Source organism: Ictidomys tridecemlineatus, chromosome Y (assembly GCF_052094955.1).
Source record: "Ictidomys tridecemlineatus isolate mIctTri1 chromosome Y, mIctTri1.hap1, whole genome shotgun sequence".
NCBI classification, from domain to species: domain Eukaryota; kingdom Metazoa; phylum Chordata; class Mammalia; order Rodentia; family Sciuridae; genus Ictidomys; species Ictidomys tridecemlineatus.
In genome coordinates this window covers 23610790-23623483 of record NC_135494.1, presented here as the reverse complement: position 1 = coordinate 23623483, position 12694 = coordinate 23610790, and the positions used below count along the sequence as shown (strand labels likewise).

General features: G+C 48.4%; 1 protein-coding gene across 1 annotated transcript in view; it reads right to left on the bottom strand.

Annotated features, from left to right (window-relative positions):
- The window catches only part of LOC144371894 (acyl-coenzyme A oxidase-like protein), a 235194-nt gene that overhangs the window by 58769 nt on the left and 163731 nt on the right, over nucleotides 1–12694 (bottom strand). Inside the window, exon 14 of the mRNA XM_078035198.1 lies at nucleotides 5928–6081. Coding sequence (XP_077891324.1) covers nucleotides 5928–6081 — 154 coding nt within the window. The remainder of the gene's footprint in view (nucleotides 1–5927; nucleotides 6082–12694) is intronic.

Sequence of the window (12694 nt, the reverse complement as noted above, 5' to 3'; positions counted from 1 at the left end):
GTTCTGGTGCTGAGGAGCCAATGAAAGGCTTTATCTCCTTCCCATTTCCAGATGCAGACTCCTAAGTACCAAAGGGCCAAACTGGGAACATTCCAGTGAGAATAGGATTACAGAGACTCTGGCCTTGGAGAAGCCACCCCATAACCTGGCCCAGAAAATGTACTCCCCTGACACTCGGGCTTCTGGTGGCCGCCGCAGACACATGCAGCCAGCCCACTGCTGTTGGATAAGTGAGTCCCAGGGATGTTGTGCAAACAGCGGGCCGTGACACACTAGTGGTCACGGAATTGATTTAATGCACCAGGACTGGCTTTTCTTAAAACGACACCCACTGAAAACCTAAGAGCACCTCACAATAGTGAAGCCAGTGCTGTCCACAAAGCTTCTTTGTCCAATTTCATGTATGTATGCTTGTGAGGCCCTGGTTGGAATGAAAAGTGTGCCTATACCTCTGGTCATGGTCAAAGAATCTGAAGTGCACTGGCCCAGAAACTTGAGCATTCTCTTTGACTGCTGTCAGGAGTAGACATGGCATCCCCTTTGTTTACAATGCCAATGCCCTTTAAATACTTGATTCCAAGAAAACAATCAGAGGTATGCAAACAAGCAAAAAGTTAGGTACTAGAATATGTTCTATGGTGTCATTTAGCATAACAATAAAACTGGGGCATAACCTGAGGGACTGGTTGAATGAATTATGGTACATCCACGTGATAAGTGGTACCAGTTCTTAAAACTTCACCTGAAGGATCATCCTCATCAACTCTGAGATGAAAAGGAGAGATTATAAACATTTAAAAACACACATGTGCAGTGCATGGAAAGAACATGGTGTGAGGAACAGTCTGTTGCCTCTGAGGGATATCTCTGCTCTCCTCCTTGTGCTTTTCTATGTTTAAAAAATTTCTATAATAGGTATTTTGGGTTTTTTGTTTGTTTGCTTTTGGTACCAGAGACTGAACCCTGGGGTGCTTAACCACTGAGCCATGTCCTCAGCCCTATTTTTTTTTTTAATCTTAAGACAGGGTCTCTCTAAGTTGTTTAAGGACTCACTATATTGCTGAGTCTGGCCTCAAACTTGTTGTCCTCCTGCCTCAGCCTCCTGAGTCATTGATATTACAGGTGAGCACCATCACACCTAGTATATTCTTTTTATAAAAAATAATATAATAATTGTGATTTTAAAATATGCTTTATTCAGGATAGAAGCTGCCCTTCCCTGTGGTGTTCACATTGGACAGCAGCAACAAACTATTAAAGTCAGCAGGTGGGAGAGGCAGGACTGCACAGGGCTGAATGGTGAGAGTAGAGGCAAAATGTAGGTGCCAGATGCATTCAGATTGAGGTAAATTGTACAACAGTTTCCCATCCTCTCCTCTTCCTCAAGCCCAGCTCCTACACTAGACACAGGACATAAAATTTTGTCCCCACTACAGTGACACAGCCACCTCAATGTTCATAGCAGCTCAATTCACAATAGCCGAGATACAGAACCAACCTAGATGCATTTCAACAGATGAATGGATAAAGAAAAAGTGGTATATACACACAATGGAATATTACTCAGCCATAAAGAAGAATGAAATCATGGCATTTGCTAGAACTGGAGAGTATCATGCTAAGTGAAATAAGCCAGTCTCCCCAAACCAAAGGCCAAATGTTCTCTCTGATGTGCTGTTGCTGATTCACAATAAGGAGGAGGAAGAAGAGAAGATCAGCAGATTAGACAAAGGGGAATGAAAGAAAGGGAAGACGGGTAGGAATAGAAAACACAGTAGAATAAATACATTTGAATGGGTTTCCTTTTTTTGTTTGTTTGTTTGTTTGTTTTGTGGTTCTGGGGATAGAATCCAGGGCCTTGTGCATGTGAGGCAAGCACCCTACCAACTCAGCTATATCCCCAGCTCAAGAATAAATATATCTAATAATTTTCCTATGTACACATATGAAAATACCTAAGTGAACCCCATCACTGTGCCCAACCCCAACAATGGGGTCCTAATTAGAATAAGATATATTCCATGCTTGTATAATTTTATCAAAGTGGATTCTACTGTCATGAATAACTCAGAAGAAACAATAAAATAAATAAACAAACAAAAATTGTTCCCAGCCAAGAGCTGTCAAGGTGGGCACCCTGTCTCTGGAGATGAAGGGCCAATGGGCACTACCATGTGTTCTTTCTCTCTAAAAAGTAACAATGAAGTCCTGGCCACACGGAGTTCAGGATGAATAATAATAATAATAATAATAAAATAAGAGAAGAGCAGATGGACAGGTCTGTGGATGGATGCCGAGTTCCAGGGCTGAGGGGTCTGGCTACCTGGGTATTCATTCACTCCGTCATTCTGTCCCTGCACCTGGCCATCTGCCACTCAGTCCTCAGTGGGCTGAAGCCTCCCCACTGCAGTGAGCCCAAGGCTGGGGCAGCCAAGGATGAGGGAGGATGAATTGCTGCCCTCAATTCAGCCTCGGTTTCCTCATTAGGAAAGGGCGTGGTGAGCACAGCTGAGATGGTTGGCACCTGCCGTGGGCCTGGCTGCTGCTGCTGGCTTCTTCGTCTCAATGGACACCATCAGCTGTTGCCGTGGCCCTGGGTCCAGGTCCCCCGAGCACCTGTCACAGGCGACTGTGCAGACATTGTCCATTCCCTCTCCAGGGTCCTCAGCCCTGACCTCCCCTGTACCTCTCCTGGGCTTAGCTTGTGCCTGTCCCGGTGTCCCTTGATGGGCCACACCCCTCCTGTGTGCAGGTGTCCATGCCTGTGTGTCACAAAGAAGGTACAATTGGTCCCCATCCCTGGTCCTGGCACAGAGTGCCTAATTTAGCACAATAAATACACATTGGTTCTTCTCCAGTTTCTGCCACGACTCCGAAGTCCCTGGGGATTTCCTGAGTGACAGGGCTGAGGAGCACCTTTGGTTTTAATGTTTCGTATGTAACCCTGGAAAGACCTAAGAGCTCCTAAATCCCCTGGAGAATTCCTGAGTATTAAAAGCATCTTTTGTCCAAAGGAGGCAACTTCTACTGGGCTCCTGGACAGCTATGGGGTGGGTCTGGTCACTAGAAAGTCCAAGCCAGGATTAGAAGCTTAGAACTCTCTTCCCTCCCTCCCATCCTCTAGGAAGGGGACAGGGCTGGAGATTTTGAATAATTAATCATGCCTATGTGGTCAGACCTCCATAAGAACCACTAAAATTGTGGTTCAGAGAGTTTCCAGGCCATCAAACTCATCCACATAGTGGGAGGCTGGTGCACCCCCAAAGCCACAGGGACAGAAACTTCTGTGTCCAGGAGCCATCCAGACATCATTTTATGTACCTCCTCATCTGTATCCTTTGTCAAATCCTTTATAATAAATAGGCAAATGCATTTTTCTGAGTACTGTGAGTTGATGCAGCAAATTCTTGAACCATTTTCTGTTGCTATCATAAAATAACAGAGGCTGGGAATTTTATAAGGAAAAGAGGTTTATTTAGATCACAGTTTGGGAGGTTGAAAATCTGAAAGCTAGTGGCTTCATCTGTTGCACCTCTGGTGAGGGCCTTCTGTCTATGTTCAACATGACACTTACGCCATAGCATAAGTGTGCACAAGATGACTGAGTACCACAGGTGGAAAAGTGTCACATGGTAAGAGAGGAAGTATTGCAGGGAGCTGAGGAAACCAAATTTGCTTTATAACAAATGCTCTTGCAGTAACCAATCCAGTCCTGCAAGACCTGTTCCAGTGTTAGATTTAGATAAGATGTCCCCCCAAAGCTCACGTGTGAGACAATGAAAAAGTGTTCAGAGGTGAACTGATCAAATTACGAGAGGGGAAACCTCATCAGTGGGCCAATCTACTGATACGGATAACTGGGGGTAACTGTAGGTTGGTAGGATGCAGCTGGAGGGAGTTGTGGGGCTGTGCCTTTCAGGTTTGCATTTTGTCCCTGGTGAGCAGAGCTCTGGGGCTCCTGGTTGCCGTGTCCAGAGCTGCCTTCCTCCTCCATGCCCTTCTGCCACGGTGTCCTGCCTCCCCTCCAGCCCAGAGCTGTGGAGCTGGCTGACCATGAACCTCTCAAACCAGGAGCCAAAATAAACTCTCCCTCCTGTAAGCTGTTCATGTCAGGCATGTTGGTTACAGTGAGGCAACAGCCGACTGCATGTCCAGTCTCCGAGAACTAACAGGGCTCTTAAAACCCAGGAATCTGGGCCTGGGGCTGGGGCTCAGTGGTAGAGCCCTCGCCTGGCACATTCATGGCCCTGGGTTCGATCCTCAGCACCAAGTAAAAATAAGTAAGTGAAATAAAGGTGTTGTATCCAACTAAAACTAAAAACAAAACAAAACAAAAACCATGAATCTATGCACACGAGGGTAGATTCCTCATGACCTCTAATGCCTCTTATTGTCCCCATCGCCTCAACACCATTACAACGGGGAATCAAGCCCCATGAGTTTGGGTGGGGACAAACCACATTCCATAGCAGACAGGAGGACCCAGGGAGCAGGACTACACAACCAGAAGATTACAGGAGGCACCAGTCAGACCCTGTTGAGGGACCTGTTCACTGCCCCCCAGTGTCCTGACCCTCCCCATGAGGACTGCCCCTGCCTGGGGGGTCACTTCAGCTTTCACCTCCCTCCTGCCAACATAAGCTCATTCTACCCCAGAACCCCTGGGTTCTGTCCCCATCTGCTGCCAGCCTATGTTTGAAGGGACAGCCGGCTCCCAGACTGCAGGTGGACACCCGTCATTAAGGGAGGTCTGGCAGCCCACTGAGGGGCCAGCTGCACCTCAGTGCCAAGGGCCACTTTATTCTACATCCTCCTTCTTTGCCACATGAACGCCCATGGGACATCCCATGGGAACAAGGCAGGGGCACGTCTTCACTTGGCCATGTTCTGAGGAACGGCCCTGCCGCCATTCAGATGAGCCAACACCACTGTCCCCAGAGAGAAGCCCTCGGGCTCCCACAGAGCTCTGCCCCTCGTGGGCCCAACTCTGATGCACTGAGCAGGGTGTGGAGCTTTCCAGAAACCCTTCCTTGCCCTTCATGTTCCACAGCTGCCCTTGGCCTCTCCTCTACTGAGGCTAAAACTCTCCTCCTCTTTTGACACCTGGAGCTTGTGTCTAGGCCATGTTCAACCGTGCTCAGCACCCAGCTCAGAGGAAAGCCCAGCAGGGACCTCCCTGAGTCCCTCCCCCTCTGGGAGGGGCTTCTGCATCCAGCCAGGTTCAGACGAAAGGATGTCACCCGGGGTGACTGATAGGGGCTTGCCATCTGGGCGGAGCCCCAGTCCTGCCGAGCTGATGCCTGCAGTCCTGCTGGCCTCCAGTCACAGGTCCCCAACCCCAAGCCTGCAGTCCAGTGCACACAGAATCACTTTGGGTCCACTTTCCCACCAGCTCTGGGCTCAACCTGGTGGGCCCTGGACCCTACAAGTACCTCTGTTCAGAATTTCGCAAAACAAGACACCGATCCCACCTGTTCTTGGAGCCCTGTCCATTCCCAGAGACTCACGCTGGGCTTTCTCACCCCTCATTGCAAGATCCAGTCTGAAGCCTGGGGCTGGGGACACACGGGGCAGTGTCAAAATTCTCTGCCTTCTGCCTCCTTCTAGGGCAAGAAACCCTTGGGGGTCATTTCCTATTTCTCAGCAAGGGACTGAAAGGCAGGAGCCCGGCTTTGGTTGTCTGAACGCTCCGTGGCCTGTTGACCACCACCAAATTGATTGGCATGTAGCGCGGGCTTCATGGGCCAGGCACGCGGGCCAAGCACTTTGCGGATGGGTTTGCATGGGTCCTGGCAGCATCGCACGAGGGGGACACGCGCAGGTAAGTACCCAGAGTCAGAATTCCAGGGGGCTCAGAGCCAACTCTGCCCAGCCCAGGGCTGCCCTGCACACGCGCACTCCTGGGGCCCCGGACCGCATGCGCTCACCATGCCTCCCGTGCTCTCGTGGCAGTCCTGCAGGCAGCCGACGTTCTCCCAGGTGCTGTAGGCCTTCAGCCCCGCCATCAGCACCTGCAGCGCGCAGCTGCTGACCAGCTCCTTCCCTTGGAAAATGTCCTCATCCAGAAGGGCCCCCGCGTACCTGCCAGATAGAGCAGAGAGGTGTGATGAACGTCCTGGTACCGCCAGCCATGGGAAAGAGCGCATCCAGGGACATCAGAACCCCAGGGTCACCACCCAAGGCTTCCCATGCCCTTCAGAGGTACCCATGTACCACAGCAAAGCTGCAGCCAGGAGTCTCCCACACACCATTCTCCCTTGGAAAATGTCTCCTCCATGCCCTGCCCAGCTGCTTTGCCACCAGGCCAGTCACAGGCCTCCTTTCGCACAGGGGCCCCTGTCCCAGCCTGATGCTGCTTCTCTTCTTCTTTGAGTCTATGAACACATGGTCGCACTCCAGGTCACTCTCTCCTGCCCGCCACACAGTGCACACATTGGTACAACCGCTTTGGAGAGCTGTAAGGAGGTTCCTCAAAAAGCTAGGAATGGAATCGCACGTGACCAAGCTGTACCACTCCCTGGCACTTATTTTAAGGGCTGCCTTCCTTCTGAAAGCTCTGGGCAGAATCCCTTCGTTACCTACCTTAGCTCCGGGTGGCCACCTTCTGTGACTTTCCTCCTCCTTCTATCTTTGAGGTAACTACACCCACCTGCCCTCCCATGCTGCCTCTTTTCCACTAGGTGAGGAGATGAGGTGAGGAACCCCCAGCCTTGTCACTCCTTCTTAGCCTCCTCTCATGTACAAGGAGCCCTGTGACTACACGGGACCCACCTCTATAACCCATCAAGGTCCCCAATTCAATTGTATCTCCAGGTCTGTTTTGCCCTGTGAGGTGCCATATTCACAGGTTGTAGGGCTTCGGATGTGGACATCTTTGGGGCCATCATTCTGGCTAGCACACAGTCCATTTCAGAACTCCCAGCAGAAGCAGAATTAAAACATGAGAATCATGAACAACTTGTGACACTTTGTGTGTAGAGGGCGACGTTGCTTAGGGCCTTGCTAAGTGGCTGAGGCTGGCTTTGAACTTGGGATCCTCCTGCCTCGGCTTCCTGCCATTTCTCTGGAGTAAACATGTAGAAGTGAAATAGGCAGGTCATATGGCAGCTGCATTTTAACTTTTGAAGAAACTGCCACACCATTGATCATATCAGCTGTGTGATTTTTCCTTCCCACCTGCAGCTCATGAGAATCCCAATTGCTCCCATCCCTGACAATGGTTTGCTTTGTGTCTTTTTAGTGTTAGTCCTTCTAGCAGTACAAAATTGTATTGCCTTGGTTTTGAAGTTGCATTTCCCTGATGATTAATGATCATGACCAACTTCTCCTGTGTCTGCGCCTGATCATTCATTTGTCTTCCTTTCCTGTCTGCTTAATTCCTATTGGCTTGCTCATTCTTTTTCTTTTCTTTTTTTTTAACCAGGGATTGAACTCAGGGGCACTCAACCACTGAGCCCCATCCCCATCCCTATTTTGTATTTTATGTACAGACAGGGTCTCACTGAGTTGTTTAGGGCCTTGCTTTTGCTGAGGTTGGCTTTGAACTCGCAATCCTCCTGTCTCAGCCTCTGGAGCCACTGGGAGACAGGCATGTGCCACTGCACCCGGCTCATTCTATTTTTAATTGACTATCCTCTTTGTATGTTCTGGCTAGCAATCCATTGGTGGATGTATGTATTGCAAACATTTTCTCCCATCTGTGGCTTGCCTTTTTATTTCCTTAAAGACAGAAGTCAATTTGGGCTCAAAGTATTGACCTTCATCCATCCAAAATTTTCTAGGGTCTGAACATCTTGTTTCTCCAAATGAAACCTACACAGCAAAAGATACTACATGGAGCCAAGTCCTACAGCAAAAAGCAAAGGCTTCTGTGCTCCAACCACAGAACACAGAAATCAAACTAGAGCAAACTGACAAGATGCATTTTCGGGTGCATGATGAAGACAGACAGAATCTCTCTAAAGTCATGAAGTCAACAAGAGGGTTGGATTCTGTTAACCAGCACTTGGATGAAAAGTGGGAGGGAAAGGGAGAAAGAAGGGGAATAGTATGGATGATGGAAGGAGACGGTCATCATTATACAAAATACATGTATGAAGATGTGAATTTGGTGTCAACATACCTTATATACAAATAGAGATATCATAAGTTGTGGTATAAAGGTGCATTAAGAATTGTGATGCAAAAAAAAATCAATAAGAGAGCTCATGTATAATGGCATAATTTGTCGTGAACATACTTTATATACACAGTTATGAAAAATTGTGCTGTGAATGGATAATTATGAATGTAATGCATTCCACTAATGTCATGTATGAAATAAATGAGTAAATAAATAAAAAAACATTTAATGCATTAAGCAACTGAAAAAGGGCTTATGTATTGTCATTTAGTTTGGTCCTTACAACAGTCCTATGAAATAGGAAATCACAACACCATTTTACATACAAGGGAAAAGCCTAAATACAACCTAGGTTATATACTTAACATGTATTAGGGCAGAGAGAGGATTTTAACCCAGTGTGCTCTCTTGTCCTAAATAACGTGCTCTTTGGGGGTAGGGCTGTAGCTCAGTGGTAGAGCACTTGCCTAGCTGTGTGAGGCACTGGGTTGGATTCTCAGCACCACATATAAATAAATAAAATAAATAACATGATCTTTTCATTCTAAACAACATGCCTGTCAGTGGCCTCAATCAAGTTCATGCAGTTTAATCTATGCTATGCTATCACTACTCTTGCCTTGGGCTGTAACTTGACTTAATCTGCCAGGAAAATGTCCTGCTACAGAAGCCCTCTGCCAGACAGACAGGGTGTCAGGGTCCAGGAGGAGTGTCTGAAGAAATCTGCAATAGGAGGCTCAGACTGGTCCAGAAGGTAAATTAGGAAATAAGGATCCCTGTGGCAAGTTTACTCCTCTTTAGTAAGCCCATCTATTGAATAGGTGAGATCTTTAGACATGCCAAGTACCTGTTTAGAAGTTACATCTGCCGCAGTCTGGCTAGGCAAAATAACCAGGGGGTGATGAGCAACTTGTGAAGGTTGATACAGTAGTAGCAGGAGCCGCTTTATTATGGGACATAGAAGCATATATACCCAACTAATTACACAAATCTTAACTTAATTAACATAAACTAGATACAGCAACCAATAAGGAATCCTCATCATCTTAATAATTATACACAGTTTAACTTAATTAACATAAACTAGATACAGCAATCAGTCATTAAGGAATCTCCACACTTAATGGCTTGCTGGCATTACTTCATAAACTACTCCCTCTGGCAAAATGCCAGGCGCCATCTTAACTTGGTTGTGGTCCTCATCAACATCCACTCAAACAACAGGTGAAGAGAAAATAAGTGCAGATCCCCCACCACACAAGGGTACAGGAGGAAGGCAGACAGTCACTCAGAAGCCACAAAGTCAATGAGAGGGTTGGATTTAATTTACAAGTTATTTTGCATAAAAAGATCAGATACGATTTCTTGGCAGTGATGCATGGGAATTGCATTCTTAACAGTGCAGTGTGGTCCTGGCAGCACAGGGGGATGAAGGGTGTCTAAGGTGCTCAGCTACCCTGATTCCATTTACCTATGAGGACAGAGCACAGGTGAGGTTTCTGCAGACTGAGGAGTGTCATTCCACCTGTTCATTAATTTAACAAATGCCAATGAGTCCTCACTTTGTGCAAGGCACACATCTATCTAGGTACTGTAAAAACATCAATTAAAAGCAGAGAGCCAGGCACGGTAGCACATGTCTATAATCCCAGTGGCTTGAGAGGCTGAGGCAGGAGGATCATGAGTTCAAAACCAGCCCCAGCAAAAAGGCAGGTGCTAGGCAACTCAGTGAGACCCTGTCTCTAAATAAGATTTTAAAAAAGGCTGGGGATGTGGCCCAGTGGCCAAGTGTCCCTGAGTATAATCCTCAGTATGCCCCAAGAATTCTAAAAATTCAAAATAAAAAAGACTGGGGATATGGCTCAGTGGTTAAACACCCCTAATCCCCAGTAAACTTCCTCCCCCCCCAAAAAAAAAACGCAAAACAATGAAACAGAAATCTCTGCCCGTTGAGTTGCCTTGAGACATTAATGAGTTACTACATATAAAATGGTAGCACAGGGCCTATTACGTGGCAAACACTTGAATATGTGTCAGCTACTATCTTAATGTTATCGTTACAGGTATTGGGTAGGAAGAATGCCTAGGGTATGACTAAATCCAGCTGAATCTCAGAGGTACAGATGGCGCTGTGGCCCTCCTGGCCTGGAACCCAGCCTGGACTGCCTAAGCTGCCCATGTGGCTAGGAATAAATAAAACGCAGACCTAAAATAATCTTTTGGACTGATGCACTACAAAATCAATGTTTTAAAAAGTTGTTAATCATTTTCTAAACTAGGAATTTCATTTCTGTAGCAAATTTCCTGGACAGCTACTTCCAGACTCCTTTACAACAGGAAAGAATAGTCAACGTGCAAAACTCCAACCAGCGCGGTGGCCAAGTGTGATGTCACTGCAAGGTCGTCTCACTGCTTTTCTTGAAACAATGTGTGCAGAGAGCTAGGCCCTACTAGATGTGAACATGCCAAATTGAGGACCAGAGGTCTCCACCTCAAACCAAGAGTAGTAGTGGGACAGTAAGAGGGGCCCAGGTTGCTGACCCAAGGAGCTTATCTGGGCCTTCCCCTAGGAGGGAAGCTGGCTTCGGAGCAGTGACCCCCTGAGCTGTGTCTCAGAGGATGGCTGAGTTACCAGGTGGAGCAAGGGTGTGAGGTGAGTGCTGGGGGCGGGGGACGGTCCCCCAGCAAGGGCACAGGCAGGAAAAATATCAGCTCAAGAACCCAGCACAGAGCCTGTGGTGGAAATCAGCAGAGGAGAGAGGTGGGGGAATGGCAGGTGCCAGGCAGGGGGAAGAGGCTCCGAGGCCGTGGGAAGGAGATTGAGTTTCACTAAGGACAGAAGATGCTGCGGGGGTGGGGATAAAGGAGGGTCCCAGTGAGAATTCAGATTTTGTTTCAGGAGGATGGGGTTAGGGGAGTTGAGCTAGGACGTGTCCCAGTGACATGACAGAAGAGGGAGGTAAAATCACCAGAATGTAGAAATGATAGAAAGTTGGAGAAGTCTTGGGGCCAATGGCCATAAGAACAATTCATATTTATTGAGCATGGTGTACCCTATTCTGAGCATGTCCAAATATCAACTCCAAATATCAAATTTCATCTTTCTAATAACCTGGTGTTATTCTTCCCATTTTAGAGACGGGGAAATGAGCCACAGAATGTTAGTCACTTTCCCATCATTGCACGATTAGCAAATGAAGGGATCAAGGTTGAGGCCTCAAGCGTAGAGTCCCAGAGGCTCTGCTGCATCGCCTGGAATATCTGAGGCTGTGCCAGGCCCTGTCCTAAGCACGTTCGTGTGTTAACTCTGCAGCCCCCCAACACCCAGAAGTAGGTACTGATATCTTCACTCCGTTTCTAACGAGCGACTTCACATCCAGAGAATTTCAGTGGTTGCCCACGCGGCTGTGAGTACCAGGGCTGGGATGTCGACCAGGACAGCCCGGCCACTCCTGTCCCTCAGTGACTTCACTTCTGTCTCCTCCATGAGGCCCCACTCAGGATCCGTGGCCTGGAAGGATTCAGAGAGCCAAGGGATGAGTAGTCTGGGGGGACCATGAAGAAGTGGAATCGGCTGCTGAGGTGGCAGGGCTCCTGGGAGGCTGCATAACGTGCACAGCAGGTGGTGCTGAGCTGAGAGGTGCACATGTCAGGTCCTGAGGCCAAGAAAAGGACCAGGGGTGGGAAATGTGTCATCCATCTTGAGGAGGTGTCCCAGAAAGACAAGCTCGAGGAAGGTGACTGCTCGTTGGTAGAATACAGATGGCCTCATGGTTGGTGTAGCACGCATGCCCAGTGAGACCCACATGGCAGTGTCTGCTGCCAAGGCACTAGGGCAGGAGGTTGGCAGGGCACAGCCAGGGCTCAGCAGTGAGGAGCAGTCCCTGATTATCAAAGGCCCCATGAAGGGAGCTTGAGAAGCTGACCCAAGCACAGACACCCACGCCAAAGGCAGGAAACAGGAGTCCTAGCTGGCTTCCCTGTCACCCAGGTGGGGCTGTTACCTGGCAGTGGCTGCCCAAACCTCCAGGTCTGCAGAGGCACCTGCTACACAGGTGATCTGATGGAGGGAGAGGTGCAGCAGCTTGAGGAGGCTGGCAGGGGAGTGCTGCAGGGCTCCCTGCAGAGCTGACCTCCCCTCACCCAGCAGGCCTTGCCCAGCGCTGAGCACAAAGGGGGCTCCTCTCCCCAGGCCAGCAGGATCCAAAAGACATCAGGTCCTGCCATCACTTGAATATGCACCCCCACCCCCAAAATCATGCAAGGGTTTTATCCCCCCAAATCTTATGTTAATAAAATTAAGAAACTAGAAACTTCAGCGGCAAGTGGTGTTCAGAGGTAGACATTTGGGAAATGAGTAGGTGAGATTAGGCATTAGGGTGGAGCCCCCATGATTGACTCCTGGTGGCTTTGTGAGGGCAGGGAAAGGCCACATGGACACAGAGATGCCCGGGCATTCCTGCCATGGTGTGACATAGCCATGGGCCCTGGCAGGACCTGCAATGTGCCATTTGAACTTCCAGCCTTCTAACTAACTGTGAGTTCAATGAAACCTTTTTTTTTTTTTTGTAA